The sequence below is a fragment of the Anopheles aquasalis genome, chromosome 2, assembly GCF_943734665.1.
Source record: "Anopheles aquasalis chromosome 2, idAnoAquaMG_Q_19, whole genome shotgun sequence".
NCBI classification, from domain to species: Eukaryota; Metazoa; Arthropoda; class Insecta; order Diptera; family Culicidae; genus Anopheles; species Anopheles aquasalis.
In genome coordinates this window covers 66,105,339-66,131,860 of record NC_064877.1, presented here as the reverse complement: position 1 = coordinate 66,131,860, position 26,522 = coordinate 66,105,339, and the positions used below count along the sequence as shown (strand labels likewise).

The 26,522-nt window shown below is 49.4% G+C and overlaps 1 protein-coding gene across 1 annotated transcript; it reads left to right on the top strand.

The window, feature by feature from the left end:
- Window positions 1-1,816: 1,816 nt before the first annotated feature.
- Window positions 1,817-8,506, top strand: LOC126581230 (segmentation polarity homeobox protein engrailed). The gene is made up of 3 exons (XM_050244743.1): window positions 1,817-3,362; window positions 8,020-8,120; window positions 8,258-8,506. The coding sequence occupies exons 1-3, from the start codon at window positions 1,850-1,852 to the stop codon at window positions 8,504-8,506; spliced, it is 1,863 nt and encodes a 620-aa protein (XP_050100700.1). The 5' UTR covers window positions 1,817-1,849.
- The last annotated feature ends 18,016 nt before the right edge of the window (window positions 8,507-26,522 follow it).

Below are 26,522 nucleotides of genomic sequence, written 5' to 3'. Positions count from 1 at the left end.
GGCCATTTTATGGACCGCCACAAGGGGTGAGGTGGCTAATGCCAAGAGAGTGGAAGGATGGTGACTTTAGTTGTGAAATCGAGAGCAGTACACCGGCGGCCCTGGTGTGCCGTTGAACTGCGTGTTCGAGGTGGCAAAGTGTTTATGGCAGCAATGTTTATCCTACCGCGGTCCGTGGTTTGAATTCGAGAGTATTTTTGGGGAAGTTACATTTTTATTAAATTCAGTGTGCTGGTATGCTCAAGGACAATCGTAGCTTAGCAAGAGCACAAGCAGAGGAACTTAAGAATATGTTGCCAGATGAGTTCCCAGAATACCATCCCAACATTAGTAAATTCTCTTATTTTCTACAACAGATAGAGAGCTCACATGAAGGTCTGCATCATTCTAGTAAATGTACGATACTTAGAGCATGGATTTGAGCAACAGAACGGTTCATTCCCTTTGTTTGAAGTCAACTATTCCCGTTTGTAACCTCAAACCATTACAACGCAGCCAAGCAGAAACACAATCTTCCACCACCGAGAGTCCGAGAGATAGAGAGGTAGAGTTGGCGATGCTTTTCAAACGGGAACAAGATGTCACGCAAGAGGCACGTACCATGGCCATACACTTTGCATCTTCGCTCAGGCACCCACCAAAAACCCAGTTAGCCTGTTGGCCCAGCGAAATAGTGGAAAAATCAAATGTGAAAGAAAAACTTTTCCACCCAAAAAAAGGCGCTTCGAAAGTGCGTCGCTAAACACGATACCAAAACGGGTGGAAAATGCGTGAACATGGGGTGGACACAACGACGAGCCACGAGTCACAAGCTGCCAGCATCCCCACCGCCCGCCCGGAACCAAAAACCCAATAGTCCACCAACACGGTCCGTGACCAACACGTGTGCGCAGTCACATGTGAGGGGTTAATTGGGAAAATTGAATTCAAAAAAATAACATCTCGATTGTGCAGCTCCGCGTTGCTGCGCGGCCAGCGGAGCCAGGAGCTTTAAAAGGACCGAGCGGAGCTTTCCTCCCCCCTCCTATCGTTCGCGGCGACGTGTGTGGTCCACGTTTTTCTTCCTTTTTTTTTTATTTTCGTGCCTGCGTGTGTGAGGGTTGAATTTCTCCTCCAAAACCCCCTTCACGCACACCAACGGACACACTAAGCAACGCCCATTTTGCTCGTGAGTTGCGAGAGTGTAAGCGAGAAAAACAATCATCTCTCTTCGCGCTGGCACGAGCGAGACAACCCAGGCCACATTGCATGCGACAGAGCGAGAGAGAACGATGAAGTGAGAAGGAAATAACGAAAGAAGGAGAGAGCCAATCGGAGGCATTTTCTTTTCGTTCGATCTTTTCATTTTCTTGAGCTCTCACTCAACTGTCAAAACGGTTCAGATCATCACGGAGGGGTGACATTTCGGGCTCGTCTCCCACATCTCTCAATTTATCGTGCTGCTGTCCGTCCGCGTGCGTCGTCGTGCGTGTGTCTCAGCGCTTGTGGCCGCGTCTTTCTTCTTTCTGGCGTGTTTGATGGAAAAGTCCCGGTGTCTTGTACCAACAATCGTATCGTGTGTGAACCAAGCAACCTGGTTTGTTGATGAAGCTAAAACTAAAAAGCTTCTGGTGTGTTGTGTTTTCTGTGTCGTGTGACAATCGATCTTGTGATAAGCGCATCAAATCTAATTTCTGATAAACAAGGCCTATCAAGGCGCGTGGTGGCTCTATTAGTGTGCAATGTGCAGTCACTGAACAGCCCCAACCAGTGTGTGCGAGCCCCAAGTGCAGTTTGTGAAGTGCCCAAAGGCCCGAAGTGAAGGCAAGAAGACAGAGTGACAGAAGCGGACAAAGTGCAACAGCGGACCATGGCCCTGGAAGACCGTTGCAGCCCCCAGAGTGCCCCAAGTCCACCGCATCATCACCACAGCAGCCAGGCCCCGGTATCGTCGGCCACCAGCACGATGACGGCAACGACGACGACGTCGGCGCCCGGGATTAGTTCGCCCGGCAGCGGAGAGATGTCGCTAGTGGTACCGATCTCGATCAAGCAGGAACCGCTCAGCGAACCAGCTCAACTGCACCAGCAACAGCAACAGCAACAACAGGAGATGTTGCAACAACAACAACAGCATGCGACAGCCACCCCCAGTATCTCCTTCTCGATCACCAACATACTGAGTGATCACTTTGGGAAAGCATTACCAGCGCCACCGTCTGCTGCGTTACATGCCGCTCCACCATCACCAGCACCGTCCAGCCGGACCAGTCCCGTCTCTCCGTCCTCACCAACTCACTCGCTAAGTCCTGCGGCCAGCAGTGCCGTTGGATTGCATCTACCTTATCCGTTCCATCCACATCTTGGCCACGGTGCCGCCCTTCATCCAGCTTATGCCGTCGTCCCTCCACACTACGCACCTTCTTCTGCGGCACATCTTGCGCTGCATCACCATCATCATCTTACCTCACCTTACCATCATCCATCGCTACCGATCATACCGCAACCTCAGCGACCTCAGCGGACAACGGAACCGAGCAGTCTGTTCCGACCGTACGATATCAGCAAAAGTCCACGGTTGCGATGCAGCAGCAATGGAAGCAGTACGGCCACTCCACTATCCTGCCATCCTTACCACACGGACAGTGAGTCTCAGGATTCCCATTCGGCTGCGACGAGTCCAGCGGCAACAGGGGTGACTGGTGCCAGTGATTTGGCCACTCCGTCCATCTCGAACGGGACGGCATCGAGCCCAACCGGGAGCTACAGCTCACGGAGTCTTCCGGATGTGTACGATTTTAGTCGAAAGGCTTCGTCGGCATCCAGTTCCACCACCACCACCACCACCGGCTCAACGGTCGCCAGTTCTCTCGACCATCGGGCGGCCCTCCTTAGTGGGTTCAGTGCGGCCACCAGCTATCCGAAGCTCCACGAAGAGATCATCAACAGTCACCGGAAGTTTCAGGCGAAACTGATCGAATCCCAGTCGAAGGCGGCCGCTGCGGTCGCTTCCTCCTCCTCCTCGTTACCTTCCTCGCTTGGCAGTCTGTGTAAAACGGTGTCCCAAATCGGTCAGCATGTGGCCGGTACGGGGAGTCTCGGTAGCGTTAACGGGTCAACGAATGGGTTCACTTCATCCACTCCGAACTCGGTGAACGGTGCGTCCACGAAACCAACCCCGAGGCCAATCCCAAAACCAACGGAAGTGCTCAATAATGGTGGCGGTTCGTCATCGCATGATGGCGGTATGGAATCGTCGGATGATGCCAAGTCGGAGACGAGCAGCTCGAAGGACGGTGAAGGCGGTGGCAATCTGTGGCCGGCCTGGGTTTACTGCACGCGCTACAGCGATCGCCCAAGCTCCGGTAAGTACCCGTTCTGCGGTGGGGAGGGGAATGAGTTAATTTGCCGTTTTTGTCAAACATTTTGACAACACAAATTAGGTGTCCCCACCTGCCCGTTCCTCCCCACTCCACGCAGAGAGTGACATGCGTGTGCTTCCAAGTGAATCGATTTGATTGAAACATTCAGCCTTTATTGTGTGCTTTGCATGCAACCTGGTCTCAGTGCGTGTCCACCGGTGGGTCAGTATCCAATTAAAGTGTCCCTTTACTCGACAGTAACTCGTACGGAAGTCGCGAGTACGGACAGTTATCGATCCGTTCCGGTACAGAGCACATTAACCCGTGTGATGTATGTGGCCATTGTCGTATGTCGCATGGTGATTGGAATGACTTGTCCGCGTGTGTCAGTCGCATACCACGAGCAACTAGCTTTCCAGTGTTATTGTTCCGTTATTGATTTCCATCGATAGAAGGGATTGTACGGATTGTCGTCCAATTGACACCGTCTCTAGAAGGACACTGAGCACGAAAGGGGGTCCCCTGTCACTAATTACCATTAACTAGTGCGTCCCTCGAGTGTGTGCGTTCAATATTTATTGGATTTTAATCCAATTGAGCTACCGTGCGGGTCTTCTTTTTGTCGTGCAACGTCATTCCTGGGGACGAACAGATAAATGAAGGACAGAGGGAGTCGATAATGTATTCATAAACCCTCATATTTGTGTTATCGCTCCGTCTGTCCCGGATAACAAGGCGCGCTGAAGGGGATATCTGAGGAGGACCATCTGAGAGTTCGGCACCCGAAAGGGAAGGGAAAATTGACGGATAATTTATGGCTCCATGATTGACGCCCGCCCGCGACACCAAATCCAATCTCGATGATGTCTCTCCGGGGTGCAGATCGGACCCCGGGACTGATTTACACCTCTTCACCTTCCGTGAGGCGCTTTCCGTGAGTTTTTGGGTGTATCGAGAGAGGGAGAGAGTGTGTTGGCTCATCATCGATGGGGTGTATATTTGCATTTCGATCGTTCGCGATGACCAGTTCCTGGTTTCGAGAGACAACTTGACAACGTGGCGTGGCTCTTTTGGGGGCCAGCTAGAGGCGTTGCTCAACTCAAACCAAATGGACTCGCCAGAGGGCCCAGGTGGCGGCACGCCATTCCTGAACGGTGTATATCGTGGGAGTAGCTTGTAGGAAGAGGGCGATCGCAATCCCTTCGAATGTCAACCGCGTCGCTGTTGGGTTTGAAAACTCCATCTTGGTCCATGCGGGGCGATGTTGCTTGTGGGTCAGGTCCCCCGGGAGTGGGAGCAACTACAACTTGTTTCCACGATCCATCCACGATCCAGCACTCCATCCAGGAGAAACTTAATGATCGGAGAGGGCACCACATCAAGATAGATTATTTAATTTATCCAGCCAACCCCTCTGGACCTGTCTTGGCAGGGCACTCGTGGAAGGATCGTTCGAGGCGAACGATCGCAACAAAAAAAAAATGCCGACAACAGTACATAGCACTCCAGTCTCGATCTTCGATGCGCTTGCATTAAGAAATAATAAATGAATTACGACGGCAAGGACCGCGACCGTGCTGGATTGTAATCGTGGTCCGGTGCGACGTCTCCGTCTCCGTCTGCAGTCTGCAGCCGGGATTGCAAGCATTGCAGTTTCACCTTTACAGCGTCTGATAGCCATCTCGACCCCGGGACCGGTGCACCATTGGAGGACCATCGCGTTTTTTTGTGTTCTCGATTAATTGAGTCGAGCAGCTACGCTACCGGTATCGATTGGCTGGAGGCGGTCCCATCCAGCCTCAGCCGTGTCGGTCTATTACTCTATTTGCTCCCGTTAAAGTTCCTGCTCCAGTCCCCTAAGAGGGGAAGAGGTGCTCAGTGCCACCCTTTCGTCTGTCTGTGAGGTGGAAAAGCTCTTAAGAGGAAGTTAATTAATTTACGCGCGCGCCTTTCTTGAAGAAAGCTTAAACTTATTGTAGCGCGGAGAGTGCGATACAATCGCAAACGCTGGGAAGGGCCTGGGATCACGGGGGCACTAAAAAGGATGGCGAACTGAAGGCTCCACGGCCTTTGGTGGTGGCCATCCCCACCGTGGGAGCCTTACTGGATGGAGCAGCAGCACCAGCAGCACCGTGGACCAATAAAGCTGGCTGATATTTCAATTTATTAGAAGCAATTAGAAGAGCGACCAAACACTCCCCCCCCCCCTTTGTTACCACCCCGAAATGCTACTACTTTCGGACGCCAAGGCGCCCCTCTGGACTCTGGCGCCCCATTTCATGGAATGTTAACTTTTGTGGCCTCGTTCATCAACCAACAAAACTTTGATCAAAAACTCCGACGACGACGACGATGACGTCGCTTGGTGGTCTGAGGGTAATCGTTAAAAAAAAAACGGCGGTCGAAACCCATTAAAACTCGGGCTCTTGGGAGCGCGCAAACGTCGGGGACCAATTTGTTCTAGCGTTTCTGGTTCCAAAAGGGCAGCCAGTTCAAAAGGGAGCTCCAGTTATGCTGGCCGCTCCTGTGGCATTTCTGTTAATTCCACAATTTTGGAAACAACAGTGGGAACGGTTGGCGATTTCATTTCACAAAATGACGTCGCTCCGTGCGCATCGATCACGGCCGTTCGATCGCGTTGTCGTACAACTCGTTCGAACAAATTAATTTTCAATCCAAGCAACCCGTTAAACCGCTCCGCCTCCCCACGGGAGCCCTTTCGAGCGTTACTAAGCGCGCCTGTCAGCAGCTCATCTGTCATCCGTTTTTAGAAGGGGCCCCTTGGCGTTCGGTCGAAGCCTGCTTTTTACTACTTTTTAATGGGTTTCATCTTTTTCGAGACCACGCGAGACCTTTTGTCAATTCACAGTTCATGATGATGTTCGGATGGCGCAAGATCCAAAGGGTGGAGGGGGAGGTTCACGTAACGGTTCCGGTTGGCCCTTTTATCGATCGGCACTTGGCGGGGCTTTCATCGGTGAAATTTATGTTTCTTTATCGATTGGGGGTGAAAAAACATCGACACAAAGAGAACCCCGGAGTGACGGGTCAGGTGTGAACAGATGAGCTCGTTGCCGCTTTTTGGTGGAATGGCACTTGGCGGTGGCGTCGTTGGAATAGTTCCGGAAAATTCCTTCTCAACACCTTTGCAATCAAAACAGAACCGGCTGGATAAATCTTTCCGTCGCGACACACGCGCGTGCTGCTGTTTTGGGCATTTTTTCCTCTCTCCAGCATTATTTAACCAAATTGTTGAGGTCTCCGACAAAAAACTGAATGCTTTTGTTACGAAATTCGTCGACGCCATTGCGGTGCTAAACGGTCCCTAATTTGTGGCTGGTTCCCGTTGCTGGATCGGTGGCAAACGAACCGCGCCACCGCTCGCTGCCGATTAGAGCTCTTTGTTTATGGCCACAAGACCCCAGAGAGGCTTGTGGTTCCGCCGAGACCCGGGGAGTTAATCAAAATATTTCAAAACTCCACTTCCGGATGCCGCGCGTAAAAATGGCTAAACAATGACCGCTGGAATAGTTGCTCGACGAGCCGACGAGCCTCCCGAGAAGTTATAAAGGGGTCTACTGGCCAGCGGAGGGCAAGGGTTCTATTAAAATGTCAAATTATGATAAACCACGCAGCGCACTCACACGGACGCGGCCGCGCGAGCGAGTGAGTTGTGGAGTGTTCTGAGCGTTTGGAAGAAGTTCCTAGCGGCCGGCAGCCAGTGGCGGTCACCTCCGGAATGTGCGTATTAATATTCATAGACCTCCGCGAGCTGTGCGGGTTCTGGTCCTCGGCGGGGACTTTTCGAAATTAATTATCGAATTAATATATTAATTAACCTTTCTCGCACCGCACGGTGAGGCAAGACGCAGGAGTTTGACGGTCCCCTGGCGAATTCGGCCCCCGTTGGTCCCCCAGGAGTCACCATTAATTAGCGCGATTATTTATTTCCTCTCGCTCTCGCTCTTATTTCAATGAACCGTCGTCTTTCTACCGGCTCCTAGAGTCTATCTAGGAGGCGTCCTGTGGAGACCCTAAGGTGGCTGCTGCTGCTGCTGCACAATTTATGCACTCCGCGCAGAGAAAGACGTGGAGAGAGAGAGAGAGGGAGAGCGAGCATCAGATTCGGAACAGGGAGTCGGACACTCTATCTTGGCAGCCATTTTTGTGCAAAGAGGGGCTTCTATTTTATGCAAACCACGCACTCGCGCGCGCCTTTGGTACTAAAACAAACACTTCCCTAACCACCGAGGAGCTGGCATCTAGATCGCACCAGCGAGAGAGACAGTAAGACGCTTGCTGCTGCGACGATTGTCGCCAATGTGCTCTGTGAGCTCTTGCATCTCGACTCCGACGGTCTGTCGGGCCAGTTAGTAGGCTGCTTAATTTATCTCATCCAGCGGTTAATTGAATTAGATAAGAGCGACGTTAATGATTATTTATGCACTGACCGCCACCACGACAGCGCCTTCGTGTGGCTGGTGCACCAAAGGTAGGCAGGGGCCTGGGAGTGGAGTGGCACGGAATCGGAATCGAATGCACAGCGAGCAGGGGAGGGCTGCCGCAGCAGCAACAACGGGCTAGCGGCAATTTTGCAGTCGTTAAAGTCGGTGACATTTTTATTAATTCTCTCCTTCTCTCTCTCTCTCTCTCTCTCTCTCTGTCTCTCCTCGCATAGGTCCCCGGTATCGTCGAACGAAGCAACCGAAGGAGAAGGGCGAAAGCGAAGAGAAGCGTCCACGGACGGCGTTCTCCAATGCGCAACTGCAACGATTGAAGGTAAGTTTCCAGTCAGGATATCCGACGTCCATCGTCGTCAACGTAGCACACACCACACGCCACGCAGCATATTCTTCATCAACCGCATCACACTAATCGTGACATTCGCGTTCGCTCCCCTTTCCCCCTTGCCACAGAATGAGTTCAACGAGAATCGCTACCTGACGGAGAAACGGCGGCAAACGCTGAGTGCGGAGCTGGGGCTGAACGAGGCGCAGATTAAGATTTGGTTCCAGAACAAGCGAGCCAAGATCAAGAAGAGCTCGTCGGAGAAGAACCCGCTCGCGTTGCAGCTGATGGCGCAAGGGCTGTACAACCACTCGACCGTACCGCTCACCAAGGAGGAAGAGGAGCTCGAGATGCGTATGAACGGTCAGATCCCTTAGATCTCCGTCCGGACCGATGGCCCGTCGACTGGCTGGTGGCTGGTGCAATACGCGTGCGGACGTGGAGGACACTAAAGCAATAACCCCTTCCGATCCATCGTCCGACGTCCCGCAGATACTAGTAGTGGCAATGACTAGTAAGGCGATTTCCCTGCGTATGTTTTGTGTAAAGTGAAGAGTGATCGATCAGTGGGACAGTTTTTTGTGTAAATAGTTAGTACCAGGTAGCTCCTCTTTAGAAGAGCATGTAAATATGAGTTTTGCGACAGTTTGTAGTTCAAGTTATGTGTCTGCGTTGTGTAAAGCGAAGCTTTCAATTCCCTTCCCCCGGGGCGAGATCATCCGCTGTGCTTTGCTTCTACCCTTCTTCCAGTTCTCGTTGGAACACGCGTTCCATGTTTCTGCACTTTCAAGAGCAGTAGTAGCGAGCAGACGCAGAGTTGAGCCTCACACTTGAGCCGGTTTCATGTGTTGCGAATGCGGTCACCACCGAGCACCGACCGAGTAGCGGCAGTGACAAGCATCACCGCTTAGTAGCAGCATCCTATCGGCAGTCAGCGTCGACTGTCGGTTACGATTTGATAACGAGAGATCCGTTCCAATGTTTGTAAAGTAGAATAAGATCATCAGCAAGTAAGTTAGTGAGCGATCACACTAAGGACACGCAAGTCGAGGCAATTGAGTATTATTCTATTTAACCAGGCGCGTTTACACACTACTGCTTGTCCGATATTGGTGCAAGACGTTTTAGATCGTTTAGTAGTTAAAGTGCATCGTTCTTAGCAGCAGCATCAGCAGCAACATAAACAGCATCTTCCTCAGCTAGGCGTTAGGCGTAAGACGGTAGCAGCGTGCTAGGGTCCCCGTCCCCGATATATTGTTTAACAAAGTCTCATCCCCTACCCTAGGGATGGAAAAGAGCGTAGGAAAACATGGTAATTGTAAAGGGACGAATGTGTTTACCGAACAGGAGTAGCAGAAGGTGGTTAGTTAAGTTATGGCGAACCAACTTCACTTTCTCCATCTCTTTGTCTCTATCTCTCTCTATTTCTTGCACTCTTATGTGATATAGTGAAGGAAGCAGTAAATTAAAACAACAAAATGATAAACAAAACTAACCGAACAATGCGTTTTCACTCTTTCGTTGCTACATATCACCTGGCGAAACATGAAATCCGTTGCTGACGTAAAGGTAAGACTTGTGCGATGTTTATTGCTTCAAGGACTCGATCGAGGAATGTTGTTGAATCGATCTGCAGGTCTATTGTGCACCGTTTGCGAAATGTTTTCATTAGCCTCCCCTCGTACCGGGCTTCTTTTGATGCCTTCATACCATCACGCTTGCTAATTCGCTTGCGAGGCCTTGTTACGTCGATCGCCTTCGCGACTTTCTCAATTGTCGATTTGTTTGTCTGGGTTAATGCACCTCCCCCCTAACCCCTTTTCCATCTGTCAGCAACATCAAAAACCCTCAAAACAGGAGGTGAATTCCAGTAGCACCCCGTACGTGATTGAAAGCACGATCGCCAAAAAACCGGAGGGGAGTCCTCAACGATCGCAATCAGCGAATTGTGGCAATGTGCGACGGAGTGTGCTTCAGTTGCAGGGGGGGAACCTTTTACCGAAAACAGTGTTCCACGCAAGATCTGGGAGCACCGCAATCAATCACAACAAAAGATACCAAACAAAACGCAAGGTTCGAAAAATGGCTGCCAATCCTGCGGTGCGGTGCGCTGCGACGCTGCTTAACTTGGTAGCTCGCAACGGCAGCTCCGGTGTAGTGGATGAGAGTGGGCAAAGAAAACCTGCCTGTGAGTGGCCTCATCTACTCGACATCGGCTACTGCTGATCCAATCTGATCGAAAACAACCGCTTGATCGCGTATCTTGCTGCTGTTGTTAGTACTTTGGTTGCGTTTGCGCTACTCTGCAACAGTAGCTGAATGTCGAAAAGGATCCAGCTAAGCGCCGTCGCAGGTGGAGTGCTTTTGGACGGCCCCAGACTCCACGAACACCATGCACAGAGCATGGCGCGGTGGCCATTCCATTTGTGCAATTAATAATCCACTCCGGAGCGTTCGCATAATTAGCATAAACAACTTCTGCATTTGCCTGTGTGCGCCCCCTGGAATGTGTCAAGTGGCCAACAGCGCAGCGTGGCAGGGAGCGCGGCGAGGTGATGATGGCGCGATGCCGATGCTTGGCGTCGGCTGTTGGTGGGCTCATTAAGATAGCTAAATGGCTGGTGATTTGCTTTGATCATGACTAATCAGCAGCTCTGCGAAGGAGAGAGCTAGCGAGCGAGCGAGGGTGCGATTGAGATCGTCTAGTGATCGTCTAGCGACGCCCCAAGGGAAGTCCACCAGCTGCTGACCGAAGATGACATCAAGAAGATGCTAACTGGAGTGCAGTTTGCTCGCCGTTTGATGATACAGGTTCTAGCTAAGATCTACGAGACGCGTGCGCTCTAGTAATTGGAGGAAATTTAAAGAATAATAACTCAACCGAAACATTGTATATGTGAGACACGCGTCACAAACGAGCAGCGGAGGGAGGGAATGCAACCGAGACATGTTTTGCTTGCCGTCCATCCAGCAGCCTCCTCCAACCAACCTCGTACTTACCTTTCCAAAGCGGAACATCTGAACGTAACATCCGATACTTGATGCTCCTCCGCGATGCGAAGGCTGTTTATCGTTGCAAGAAGATCAAAGCAAACGACGTGGATGAGATGGGGATCCGGAGATGATCGCCGCGAGAGAGAGCTGGTCTATGACGAGCGACGCATCGAGAGGGCGCCAGTGGGCGCCAGTATGCACATCCCAGGGAAATGGGGAGGGCCTTTCGTTAATGATTAACCGTTTAATTAACGAGACATTCTAATTGGACCACCGGCGTTCGAGGCAGAGCGATATGGGGATCTGCTCTGCTCCGCATCGGTGTTCCCGTTAGAAGTTGATGTTTAGGACCCGAAACCGACTACGATGTTGACTCGTCTCGTTATGAGGATCGTAACGGAGCTCGAGCAACGTGTTCACACAAAGGCGAGGCAACCAAACACCAGCCCCGGCGGTTTGTGTGCGTTTCCCGATTTTCCCTCACAACGCCACGGACCCTAAACGATGGAATGTAACGAAGCTCGCTGCACAGGATGGCGTTAACCTGGACGACGACGACGGTGAGGCCTGGAGCCCACCCTAAACGCGGTGTGGCGATGCCGGCAATCGTGATGATGATGATGATGATGATGGGAAGTGCTAAATGGTGCCAGGGGCCGATGATTAATGGTGTGTAATGGTTTATTCATGGAGCGACCGAAAACAGAAATTTCGGCTTCGGCTCTGATTTAATTAATTGGACAGCATAGAGCCAGCCTTTGGGCCACCGCGACTGCTACTGCTTATGCTACTGGTGCTGGTGCTGCTGTCGGTCGGTCGGTCGGTCGGTGATGATGGTTGACCCAGATCTTTGCCATTCGGGCGCTTCGATAGTGAAGCGTTGATAGCGCTGGCCGCGGTCGCATCCTGGACATCCACGAATCGAAATGGAATGGCCATCATGTAAATCATACCCGTAATGAGGGTCGCATCCCGCATCTCGCGCTCGCGTCAGTTGTCTCATCAGCTTTTCAGGGGACTGATTAATGAATATGATAATCAGGGCGCAATGGCTACTTATGCAATTAAATGATATCGAGCGGGCGATGGAATAAACGATTGGTGAACGATTACAGTCACTATTTAACCCACCGGACCCCAGTTTGGAGAATGCGTTGCTCGTATTTCGAGTGTCGTGTCGTGGAACTCTTCACTTGAACCCTGCACAGGAGCGAGTTCGAGTTCTTTTGCTCGTGAATACGTTATGGATGCTGTTGCTGCATCATTACATCATCGAGCTTGATGTTCACACCGGGACCGAGTTCGTTCGATCCGGTATTGGTTAAAGTTGCCAGCGTGAGTGCCGCACAAGCTGGACGCTGGTGATTCTCATGTGTCCAATATATAAAAGGCTCTCCGCCAACACTTTGCCATCCCGGTTCATCATCAGCAGCAGCAGCAGCAGCAGTCCGCCCGTGATTGATATACGATGGATGCAATCCGATGAGGACCTGCCACCGAACCCCCGACGCGGGCCCAGGAGAGTAAAATCAATGCTTCGATGTTCCGGTCAATTTCTTCTCTTGTCCCGGCCCCGGAGTGGACGGATGATCCCTGGGTGGAGAATTTCAATTAAATTGTTTGAAACTTTATACTTTCGTTCCTGCGTTTCTGGCCGGCTGGGCGAAAATAGAGTCCAGTCCAGCGTTCCCCTCGTGGATAGTCCGAGGGTGGACAACGCCTCGAGGTCGGACACATTTGAAACTCGGCCCAACAACTCCCGGTCTCTCTTTCTCTCCGGTTCCGTATTTTAACGATTCGGTCCGAGTGGACGTTATCGGTTTTATCCGATTCGATGGGAGGAGTAGGAGAGGATATGATTTACGTGAGGATGCAGTCCTCTCGTCCAGGAGGTGCAAACTGTCAACAATTGGACTGTACTTTTGATGATATGAATTCCGATCTCTTCTTGTTCTTGGTAGGGTCATGGAGTATTCAGTTTCTACCCATAATAAGAGATTATTGATAGAAAGTTAATTACCGCTATTTTGTAATTTAATTTATTAAAAAAAGACAAATTGAACAGAAACATACAGTCAAAAAAACATTGCATTGCAACAACAGCAGCCGATAAAAAACCAATATAAAATATCGTATTGCAAACATACCAGGAGCAATATATTTTTGTTGATTAGCATTACCATAGTTATACATTATTATCCTTTATTGATTGAAGCGCATTTGCAGGTACGGATTATTTGTTCCATAGTAATAAATAAAATAGCTTCTACTACTTATTGATTGCATTTGCTTGTTTTACCAGGCAATAACACATTCTGTGCTGTGCGTAGTATAGTTAAGTTCCATTTTAATTCATATTCCATTGGTTTTGGTATAACTAAAAACATTTAAGTGAAGGATTTGTAATGACTATTCCATGGAGACTCATGCCAAAATGAGTCAAATATTCCGAAAATATGAATAAAGGCAATATAAGCTAATCGTATATACCTTGCCATATTAGTAAAGTCGATAGAATCGATAACGTACCTCGATAGAACGGGCATTTCGAGAGCAACGGGCAAAAATCGAGGATTTTATCGCTCCAGGAATTCTCCATAGCAGAGGAACTGGTCCCCAAATTCAAAATAAATCCTAATAACAAGATTCTCCTCAACAACAGAGAATGAACGAATGTATGAAAAGATTACGTAGAATTGAAGCCTAAAATTTGTCTAAAAGAGAGTAAAGAGAATAATATGTGTTCTTTAAAACTATTCTGAAAAACTTGGCTGCATAAAAAAAAAACAAGCGGCATTAAGTTCAACATAAACTGCTAGCACACCGGTCAATTCTCTATTAAAGTTTTATAAGAAAATAAGTTAAGCTTAGTAGAAATTCAATTACACTACTCAAATACTTATGTCATCCAAAGAGCGAGTTAAACGTTTTTGGTATGTTAGATACTATGTTGATCCAAACGCATTTTAACACAACAATTGTTACTTGGGATTTAAAACGCTTTCACGCATTTCATATTTCATATCCACCTGCACCACCTGTCATTGGTAATCCCCTTTTCTTCCTTCAACAATTACGTTCGTTCGCTCCACTTTTTGAGGGATTTAACTGAACAAGGTCTTACCGTAATTTATCATCAATTTACTCTCCAACCGCACCAGCCAAAAAGCAACAAACGGGCGTGCGCGAGCGCGCGTAGGATTTCGCTCAATCCTGCCAAACGCCCGTCCTTTCCTTTCCAGAAGCCTATCCTGTGTACGGTCGTTCTTAAAAGGATCACGATTCCGATTCCAATTCCCCAATCTTTTCGATGGCTGTTGCTGCGGTCCAGTTCATATGACACTGCAGGCCACCACCAACTCCTTGCACCTCCTTGCACCATTGCAATCACATAAACACATCGACACATCAATCGGTCACCGCTCAAAATCCAGAACGCAGCGACCATGGCCACACTGCACTTGTTTGTTGTTGTGAAAAATGGGATTAGAGCAGCCGTCGACAGCGTTAATCTCAATTTATGGTCCACTGAGACCCCTTCAGTCCCTTCTGTCAACTCCATCAGCAGCTCAGCGGCAACGAGTCCTTCGCGCCGCCAGGTGAACTCGAAGCACCAGCAGCAGCAGCAGCAGCAGAAGGTGAAGGAAGAAACCGTTCCAGAAATGTGATCACGCCGATCCATCGCTAATCCCAAACAGCGCCATCGTGTAGCGTCTGTGGTTTCAGGTTTTTGGCCGACCGATGCTGCTGCTGCTGCTGCTCGACGATGTTCCGATAGTATTTCGCTTTGATTCGATAGTGCTACGGTGCTACCGTTCCGCTTCAGGACAGGATGATTCATCTGGCACCTGGAGCAGAGGAATCCGGCATCACCGCCACGCCACAAACGGTAGCACCGAACAACTTGTTCAACTTTGCATACCACCCAAGTCGCCGAGCGCGGCGATCTGGTTCTGTGGGGAGATTGGATTTTGGAATAAATTTGCCAACCAGCATCCTCGGTCCTTCGCCGTTTCGCTTTTGCCTGGCGGTTCCTGTGTGCTTGGACGTGAACTCCGATGGACCGATGGATGATGTTGACGTATTGTCAAGCATCACCACACCCTTCGCCGGTGGTCGGTGTCCGTCGCTCTGTCACCCCCCAAATGGACTAGGATGAAATGGATTTCGTTCGTTTTATTTTTTGGATTAACTGGAAAACGTATAAAAAAAAGGATTTTTATTCGGCAAACGGTAACATCATGATCGTAATGTTTCACTTTTTAATGCACGTCAACCAGCAAGCGTCAAGAGCGATGAGTCGAGAGATCATATATGATCAGTGCACATATATCATGTTTGATCTCGATCTAGAGCGATCTAATCGTCATCAACTTCTCTTCGGAGTTGCCACGAGCCCAGCAACGGTAGCAAGCGAGGATAGGCGGAAGCAAGCAAGCCAATTCCCCAAGGGGTTTAGCCAGAAGGAAATGAGTAAATAATGCTGGAAAAGGAACACAAGCCTCTCTCTCTGTGGATTGCCCCTTTAAGGAGAGGAACTGGCCGAAGGCTCGAAGATGTTTGACAACATTGTATAGTGGCCTCTCTCTGGACCCCATTATGCTGCGATTGCTTATGACTGCGAGTGGACGACGCACCGGCCGACGCAGCTTCTCTCGATTTCCCTCTGGGACTATTCCTGGGAGAAGGGATCCGGGTGTCCGGGTCCGCCGGCTGGCGATGATGGCCACACGCCATCAATGGACCGATCGCCCTTCACTTGCTCGATCTGTTCGACCTTCTTCGTTAGTCCTTTCTACAAAACCCATCGCCACATCCTTTTCCACATTCCCATGACCTCGTTGGCTGGCTACCGGACGCAGCCGCGCTGGCAGGTAACGGAATGCCAAAAATTAATGAAAAATCGTTTTCACTCAGCTCACAGGTCCCGGGGGCCGGATGGCTAATATTTGTCTTCTAGTTTCGAGGGTTCGACGCGCGGGAAATGAATCACACCCAGGAGATATTCAAATCTATGGCGTGTTTCAGGAAGCTGTGGAAGAACAACGGGTGCCTTTGGAAATAGTGAGAATACGGCGGACAGTCGCAAAACGCAGGACGAGAAAGGATTAGCTCGGAGAAATCATTAATAAAATTGAAACCAAATCATTTATCATACGCCCGTTCCTTCAATGGATTCGCTAGACAGAGAATCGATCGTTCTTTCGAGCGAAAAAAAGGAAGCTTGTTTGTTTGTATTGATACCAATACTTTGGAATTCCTTTTTTTATTTCAGGAAATAACTCCTGGCAGGGTGCTCTCGCGACCAGAGTTTGCACGGCATTAGTTCCAGGAACATCAAGAAATGAATCACTGGATCAATGATCAGTGTGTAAACCGTGTGCAGCTAGAAGATCAAACCTTAAATTCGTAAGAAAATCTACTTCGCTGCGGGAATGCAGCACAACTTCAAAGCCAGCCAGGCCGTGACAGCGCGATGACGTTAGAACAACAACAAGCAACGGCGCATCGCGAGCATCGAGCATTCCGCGTCACCATCAAGTGGGCCATGATCATCCCAATTTGATTCCCCAACTCGGCCAAAAAGTGTGCTCTTCCCCTTCGGCATCTCTCCCAGAAGACGCCATTGCGCCAAGAAGCAAAGATGATGCCGCACGCACTAATTAGCCCCAATGTCCCTTCCTTTACGATGGTGTCGGCAATTTTCACGAGACCTTTTGTCACGAGAAAGCACGTTCCGTTTTCCCTCCCTCGCCTGTTCCCATTTGTTTGTGTTCGTCTTTGATCCAACGTGAAGCGCACGCACGCGTGTGTTTGTTGATTTAAACTGGGTGGAGCGGGAGGGGAGGATTAAATTAATTATGCTGCTTTCCAGACGATTTAGCGTATCGCGTTGTTGTCTGTCGCCGCTGTCCATTAAGCCAGCCGGGGTCAAGAGCCCAGAGACTCCGGAAAAACCTTCCCTTAGTGCACGACCTTCCGTTTGAAGCGCATTTCCCGCGTTTCCCACAACTGGTGGACGCTTTTGCGGATGATAGAACACCACTCAACACCCGACAACAACAGCAGCAGCAGCAGCAGTGGCAGTGGCAGCGCCAGCGTTGTCGTCATTAGGAAAGGAAGCAAAACGCGATTTGTCTCATTATTTGCGCGAGTGCGCGCGCGAGGGCCACGAATCGAACACCACAAAGAGGCTACAGAGCGACACCGAGTGCGATCGCTGCTCCAATGTGGCCGTCCATCATCGCACGCCATACCAGCGAGCGCGAGTGCTCAATGACGCGCAATGATGCGATTTGCTGCGTGTTGCTCTGTGGGCATCTCGAGCTTCTTTCGCGCGCCGACGCGAGCTCATTAGCGACAAATAGAGGCCGTCCCTCCGGCCGCCGCGTGTTCCCTCTTCTTCTGCAACGCACCAAACTAATTTGGCGTCCATTTGGCCAGCACTTTCGCGAGTTTGTTGGTCGGTTGCTGCTGCGAGCAGAGCTTAGCTCGCAGCAGTTAGCAATTCAATCGTCACCTTTCCTCCGCTCATCACCGCAGGACGACGACGAAGAAGTCGGCGGTTACTTCCGTCACCTGTCCCTGGATGTCGTCTGCACGGCCATTTTCTCACCGACCGACGGGTTGAAGGAGTCCAAAAAAAAAACAACAACCTCCCCGTTTTGCGCCATCAACAGGCCCGTTAGTAATCTGTCATTAATTAGTCAGCGCACGTTTCAATTGGCCCAGGCCAGTGCTCCCCCCCGTGTTGGTCCTCGCGAGGAAAGAGGATTTCCTGGGCCCTCCAAAGGGGGAGAGAGAGGGGGGTGCACTGTTGTGACGCGGAGGCATTTTCCCAAAAAAGGGGATCCTTCCGATCCGATGCAAGGGCATGCACATGTGTGCGATGCATCGCGCAATGTGGTTCGCGAGAAAGTGTGAAGAAAAATGCCGCTTTTCCCCCACACACCAGGGACCATCATGTCGTCGTTGTCGTGGCCATGGTGGCCATGGTGGCCGTCGGTAGGTTCGCGGTTCGCACGGTCTCTCCGGCAGGTCGACGGACGATCAGTAGGACGCGTTGCTTCAATTAAAATTGCAGCTCATCCGGTCGGCCGCCCGCCCGCCCGTTCGCGCGCGCTAATTAGAAAATCTATATCAAAACGGATTGCCTTCGCTGCGGTTCGCTTCCCTTTTTGGGTCCCGTGGCCGTCCTGGGTGTGCACCGAGGAGAGGGGAATAGTCACGGAATTTGCTGAATGAATCCACGGGTCGCAGTGAAGTACTTCGTGTAGCTTCTAAACGCATTGGAAATACGAAGACTTTCACGAAATTATACATTTAAACCGACGCAGTTTCGAGGGCCACGGAAACAATTGCGCGACGGGTTAAATTATAAAAAGGACTGTCCTGCGCGGTGACCTCGCGCTTTTCAATTATGACACATTATTCACTGATTGGCGTTTGGTTCAACACCTTCAACACTTTTGGTCCAGCAGATACCTCTCATTGTGGACATCAATATCCGTCGGATGCTGGTGAGCCTCCCCGAAAAGCGCTCTCTTTTCGGCCCTTCGGCTCTAATTGTTGCAAATTATGCCAGATCCTTTCGTCTGGTCATTTGCACTCAAAAATGCCCATGTAATGCGGTCTGGCTGCTCAGTCCTCCCGAAAATCATAATAACTTCCTCCCGCAATTTACGTACCCACAAAACTCCTGCACTTCGGCTGGACTGTTGCACTTGCACTATTAACCTCGAGTGACCTCTGGTAAAAATCAGGACCAAGAACGAAGCAGCCAGAATCCGTCTGCTGTCTATTTTCGAAGAAAGCAAACCAGCAAAAGAGAGAGCGAGAGATCAATAAAAATTAATACGTTTTCGACTGTGCCCGGAATGCGGTTCGCTCGCTCGCCGGGTTCGTTCTGAAGCAATAAAAATGGCCAGCCCCAAAAAGTGCACTCACCACTGCACACCGCAGATGCAACTTCGCACCTTCGTTAGCAGCAACAGCAGCAGCAAGAGGGTTACGTTCGCACGGACAGGATATTGCGGATGGAAAAGAATGTTCCCACATTCCAGAACCCTCGGACGAACCATCGAGCGATCGATGCACAGCCAGGCGCTGGCGCTGGCCACGGAACTATCGAACCGAATCGAACAGAGATTGTGCGACGACGACGACGACCACGATGAGGACGAGAACGACGGCGCGTTGAATATAAACATAAACACGCAGCATATTAAACGACACAATCGGCACATATTCGGTGCAGTGCAAGTGAGTGAGTAATGCTTGCGCCTGCGCTGAGGCTGCTGCTCCAGTCCCGGGGTACCCTTGGACGAAACCTCTCGAAAGGCCAAACGGTTTTCTGGTTTCGCCAACTGTCGCGGCAAAGTGCTGGAACAGGAGGAAAGAAGGAGATAAAGTGGGTGGGAAGCGGGCGGTGAGAAAAACATCAACTCAAGAAGGCGGCCTCAAGAGCAGTTTGCAGCCCCAACCACCCTTCTCTGTCGAGCGAGGTGCGAGGACGGCGTCGAAGCGTCGAGCAAAGCAAAGAAGCAAAAATCGTCGTGTGTGGTCCCCATTTCTCTCATCCAGCATCCAGCAGCACCAGCAGCAGCAATCGTGGGGGCACGGTGGGGTTGGGAAGGGGTGTACTTGGGAGGAAGGTGTACGAAAGAGACAGGGAGAGAGAGCGCGAACGATGCTTGGCGCTGTGCGATCGCGATCGAGCAGCTTCTGCGATTTGTTCCACTCGGCTGTTTTCTTTTTCTCTCTCTCTCTCTCTCTCTCTCTCTCTCTCTCTTTCGCGTGGAGGAATGCTTGAACGGAAAACTCGCTGAATGGTTTCGCGGCGATTGTGCTCGATCTTCGACGACGACGACGACCGATCGCGAATGGTCCGCCCCGGGAATCGATGGTTGGAGAGGTTGGACTGTGCACACACGTGTTGGTGGCTTGTTAAGCACGACAGGGACGCAGTGTCCGGGCCAGAGAGACGCATTTTCCTATCTCTTGGCCCTTTCCCCGGGATTCGGACGGATCGATCGCATTTAGGATGCTAACCGGAGCCTCATTAGCTGGAGTGTTTGGTAGCGGCTTTCATATTAGAGGGTTGACGAGACTTCGACGAGAGAGAGAGAGGATCGGAGGCCAAGATGGATGGCAACGGGAATTGATTTAATAGGAAAATGAATCCCTCGCTTTTCGTGGAAAATCATGCCGCTCCCTTTATTTGCCGTTAAGGGCAAAGGTGTTTCGTTGGAATGCAGCGTGGAATGAAGGCTGTTTAGCTTGTGCCTATTTGTTTTTCGTGTTTCCGTGTGTTGCTGGCGAAGTGATTAAGTCTTTAGAATACTCTGGCACTAATCTAGAAGACGGTTTCATTTGTTTAAGCGTGGATCATCGCTTAAGGATATCCTAGAGGGTTAGCTGTGAATGCATCTTACGGATTACATCGTATACGGATGCGACATTTTCCGCTAACAACTGGCGAAACATCATTTAACAAGCAATTGATCGCATACAATAATTTCATTACACAGCAATCGTTCATGTATCCATAAGCAAAAATTAAACACTTTGCATCAAAAACGTTAATTAAGAATCCTTGTAAGGTCCTATTGATCCATGTTAAATCCTACTATGAGGTCATTATATGATCCTACAGATGTTTCTTCATACGTGGCGCATATGATATGTACCTGTTATTGAACTATTGAATTAAACGTTGCTGTCAATTACAATATATCGTAAGTCATTGGACGGAATAAATCAATTCGAAACGAAGAGAAATTCGCCTTTTAATCTCCTCAACACAGATGAAGTAGTCAACAGCAGAAACAACAGTTTACCGTTATTGATATAGCATAGTTTTTATTATATTTATGGACTAGACTGGCTATGAGGTTGCTTCCAACGGTTGTTATTATGCTGCAAAGTGTTAAAGCAATCAAGGATTCTATTATTAGCGCTAGGCTGAAATAAAAATTGCATGGCTTCAAATGACAGTCAGCGCTAAGCCAATGACACTTTACGGCTAATGCAACTTCCTTTTGTGTCCTGGTTTTTTTTTTTTTTTTTTTTTTTTAGTTTTACAAACAGAGGGAATACTAAGTCGTACGAACCGACGGAAAGCCCGCGGAACAGTGTGGGGCTACCCACTAAACCTATCTGTTTGGTTCTCCGTTACTACCCGGTTGCGGTATGCCTGTTTCCAGATGACTCGCAATCGGATAGCAGTGCCAAAGCACTCTCACCAGAAAACAAATGATCTTTAACGATCTTCTTTTAAGGGATGCCTACAACCACCCGACATCACCTTGCTCCTAACCTCCCTGCCCTCCCAAACTAGAGTTCATGCCTAGGCACGTGAAAACAGAAGTGTCGGAGAATAACCCTTGCTTCCTTCCTTTCCTTTGTGTCCTGGTACATTGAAGAAAGCATCACAATCGCTGTGTTTATGCTGTAGAGTTTTTAACGCATTGTACCATACCCCACAATTGCATTGGGATGCGATAATTGCAACAAAATTATCTGGCTATAAACATTCCACACCAAACAAAATGGTAGCTTATCAGTGCCGATCCGCTAATGGTAAGCGTGCTGCATCAAGCGGAACATTTAACCGATTATGATTTCACTGAACAACGAGTCAGACGATCATCGATCGACTATAGCTGCAGCAGCAGCAGTAAACGACCATCGAGTTGATCAATTTTTGTGATTGCTGCGCACACCCTCTCTGCCCTGGCCCTGGCCTCGTCAGCTTGCAGCCACGAGCGACCACGACGCGCAGAGCATTAGTGAGGAATGAGAACAAATTTATCTTCCACCGCTTTCTACCCCTTCCGATTGGCCTTCTCTGCATCCCGGGAACGGTGACTCGACACAGTGGTCGACATGGACACTACCCCCTCGATGATGAATGGCGTCCAATGCGATGCTAGACGATACTAGAGGAAGCTCTAGCTCTAGCTGCAGCAGCAGCATCCAATTCAGCGGATCAATGATCGTCGTTTATTTTTATCGAAGACGTAAAATAAATAATAAGCTGCATTCACACACAGGCACACACAGGCACACAGCCACACATCAACATGATCAAAGGCTCGGAAAACATTAAGAAAACAAAGGGATGGTAGCTGACGTGGCTAGCGATGGTGACTAGTGCAGCAAAAACCTTCGCGACACCGAGGTCTCATCATCATCATCATCATCGTCATCAACGACTGGTTGTAAGTGTCACCGGTTCCGGTCTAAAAGGTGGTCGTGACGTGCGTTTAATGCGTCACATGATCTTCCCGGGATCGATTGATCTTTGAGTTTTCGACGGGGTAACGTTTCGTTGTCTTCCATCTTCCCACCGATCGCCATCCCGTGCACAGCGTATCGGATTCTAGTAGGTCAAGATCAGCAGATGCGACACTTCCGGGCAGCTCGAGGTGAAAAGAGGTGAAAAAGGGAAAGCGAAAGCATCGATCAGCACCGCCAGACGTCTGATCGGATCACAGGTTCAGGTATGTGGGAACGCACAGATCGATGACAACGCCATCACTCAACAAATCACGGCTCCCGGCGATACTCGGGGCCGAAGTGTAAATGAGGTTAAAATATGGCCTCCGGATAAAGGTAATTGATACATTGACGAAGGAATTTAGAGTCAATTTAAAGCACGAGTTGGCCAGGAAGGTAGGTAGCGAAAGGTAGCTAGAGAGATGCTACTCTCGAGATGAACGAGATGAATGTCATTGGGAGGGCGTTTGCCGGGTGTATCGACAGGAACGACAGCGAAGGACGGTCCGGGCGTATCCGTCAATGTCGTTCAATGCTGCGTGTCCCTCTCTCTCTCTTGCTATTGCTCTTGCCTCTAATGAGTCTGTTCGTTCGATAGTTTTCAACATATTTCGTTCAAACACCGTCTCGGAAGGGCTAATGTAACGTGATGTAAGAATGGTAAAAGATTGATTGCGAGTCCGGTGCGTCGAAGGAGATTAGTTTGTTCCAAGACCTTCTAAAGCAGACGAGAAGAGTAAGAGGATCGTGAATGAGTGGTTGCCCTCTCCGGACCGGTGACCGGTTGACTTCTGGTGACAACATTACTTGACCGTCGTCGTCGTCGTGTCAATCGTCGGAGTGTGCGTCGAACACTATCTAGAGCCATTTGTCTTAGAACGGGAGCCGTTCTTCTTGCGGCCCCGGGCGTTGTTCTTGAGGTAGCACTCGCCGTCCCGGTGTCCCGGAGTCTTTGGAACGTCAGACGAACCGAACGCGGATATCGATGGCGCTCACCAGACGGATTCAGCGATGATGGAATGGTTGGTCATTTGTCAACGAATTGTTTTATCACGCGAGCACAAGAGCAAGAGCTGCATTAGCGGCGGGTGGCCGATACGGTCCTAAGTTCTGTTGGCATTTTAATGTCTCGTTTTGAATGCTGACCTGGTCCACTCAGTCGAACGTTTGTCGATTGCGGAAAAAGAACGACGTTTTTTCAAATCGTTTATTGGTGGGCAGCCGAATAAGCCGCGATTAGGACGAGCGGATTTAGTGTTTCTAAAGTTCTGCTTAAGATGGTTCAAGGTTAAGAATGAATTTCTGATTTAAATACTACATCAAAAGCAAAATCGAACGCAAATATTAGGATCCACTTCTGCTTAGTTATTTAATTCTTTAATTTAAAACAAATTTCTTTTACTGTACTCTACAATTACGCAATTATTTGCTAATAGAACTGTAAACTACATATACAAAGAAATCCTAATATTTTCAAACCTAACTTACTTATTAGTTTTTCTTTCATAAATATGCTTCACCCTAAAACAAAAGTAGCTAGTTCACACGGCGACGATCAAAAGGATTTTTAACGATCAAATTGAATTTTGATTAGGAAGTTTTCATTTAAAAAATTCTGCTCTTTATTTTAATTCAACATACCTGATTAATCTTGTTCTTAATTAGTTTATTTTACGTAATGTATTATTATTTATTCATTAAGTGAACGCAGCATAGATTTTTCGTATCTCTTTTTCATATAATGTTGTTTTTACTTTATTGGATCATAGCTTACTTCTTAAACAAATACAACAAACCAATAACCATCAAGTAAGAAAAACGTCATTTAAATCATTTCTAAAGTGCCTCAGCCCCCGCTGCTCTTTCATTAAGCGCCTCTTTGTGAAAACCCCTTCTGCGAGCTTCTCGCACAGCATGCCATTTCCCTGACGTCACCGTCGATCGACCGATCGATCGTGCGCCATTGAAACAACGATCCAGCATAACAGCCCAACAGCGATTGGGCGGATAAGAGCGCTCGATAACTGTGGCCCTCTCCTTGCTCTCCCACCACTCCCTTCGACCGCCAACAATCCATGCCAATGAGCATGAATGCGCGAATGCTAAAAGGGGGATTGCCATCACCGATCCACTCCAGACGTTCACGATCACTTTCCGATCTTTCGATTCGCGGTTTCGCGATCGGCGATCAACCGGAGAGCGAAAAGCGGGACGAAAACTGGCCGATAACGAGGGAGCGCGATATGTATAACGGGAAAATGGCCGAAAGCCGGGCTCTGTGCGGCTCAGCAACAAGCAACGATGTTTCGATGATCTGATCGTCTGCGGATCTGATCGCACCACATACCATCTTTTGTCGAGGTGTGAGAACTCAATTCCATGCGTTCTCCCCACTACGAGCAGTCCAACTATTGCGCACAACGCTGCATTAATCGAGGGAACAAAGTCCAGGAGTTCCAGCGGTAACTTCCAGCGCTCTGAAATTGAATTTTCATAACCTGCTCTCGAGGGCCATGACAGCATTTAATGATGAATTTGTTCTTGACAGAGCAGTTAGCCATAGCTGGACCTACGCGGGCCTCGTGTCGTCGTCGCCACCGATAGCCTTATAAGTAGCACTTCTAAAGCGCAAGCGAGTGAAAAAGAACAAGGAGCATAAAAGGATTCAAACTCTCAATCAAGCCACCGGTCTGGCTGCATAAGTTGTACCGCTCGGATCACGCGTCGATAGCCCCGCAAGTCATATCGGTGGTTAATTAAATTGACCAATAATTAACAACTTCATACCATTTATAAAATGTAGTCACCCCGCACCGCGCACGTACGTTAACGGCTGGCGATTCGCGGACACAGATAGCGGTCTCGCACGTAATGATATATTGAATGTCGCCCATCTTAATAAGTTGTCATTCGGTTTTTGGAATCAGAAGCAGCATCTCAACGGACGGACTGGCCACGCTACGTGCTGCTGTTGCTGCTGCTGCTGCTACTGGGGCTTCTTGCAGGGCCTTCCGCGGATCCACAATATGCGAGATCGAGATAGCCCAAGATGGATGCCCGTCGTCCACTGGCGACCCGGCCCGGATCTGGCCCAGAAGGCCCCAAACGTAAAGACGCGAAACGCGAAACCAAACACAAAAAAAAAACAAAAGAAAACGAAGGGATTCCTTCTCTCCTACCTTCTCCTCTTCCACTGGCCCCCAAAAAGTGGTCAAGCGGTCAGCGCAGTGGTCAGATAAGTTTTGTTAATTAATAATATGTTAATTAAAAGTCACCTCTCCGATGTCAGACTCGACTTGTCTCGGCGACAGGGACCTCCCACGAAAGACACACTGGAACAAGCTGGAGCGTCTTCCCAAGGAACACAGAACACAGGAGTAGAGTTGTTTGACAAAACGAACCACTTGGTGGTCAACATAGACATGGCCATTACTCTGCCAGATAGTGGCGTTTGCCGCAGCGATTGCAACCAGGTCACACGGCCCTATAAGTTGATGGTTGGTGGCATTGGCAAGGCGCAGAAGATGCGCGACGCTGGTACAACCACGAAATGCAAATATGACCGACGATGAGACCGGGGAACTGGGAACCTTCACGGCCTTCCGGCCTAGGATCTTCGGTGCTGAGGTGTGATGACGCCTCCGTCCGGTCATTAATTCCCCTGCAATGCAATGATGATGATCATTACAACGAACGATGATTATAGCAAACGACCACAACGACACCAATGTTCCGCCTGATGATCATGATGATGATGATGATGATGATGATGATGATGATGATGATGATGATGATGATGTATTATTACTATTTTATGGCCGATCTTTTGTGTCTGCTCATCGGCCCCATCGGCCGAAAAGGAGGAACGAGTAAGGAGTGAGTTGATCACCTCACAATTAAACAACAACTCACTTCAGACTCCCACTTCCCGGGGGGGAGCGGCTGAGGGGCCCCGAAGGAGATGACTCACGGTACGATCGCGGTGGCGAAAGGGACTGTGACCGGACTGGTCAGCAGTCAGGATTAAGTTACGTGCGCTCGCGCTGCTTGCAGTCTTGCAGTTCGCTATCCCGAGGTCCATCAACCTGGTTTCTGTTCAGCTCGATGCTTAAAACTGCT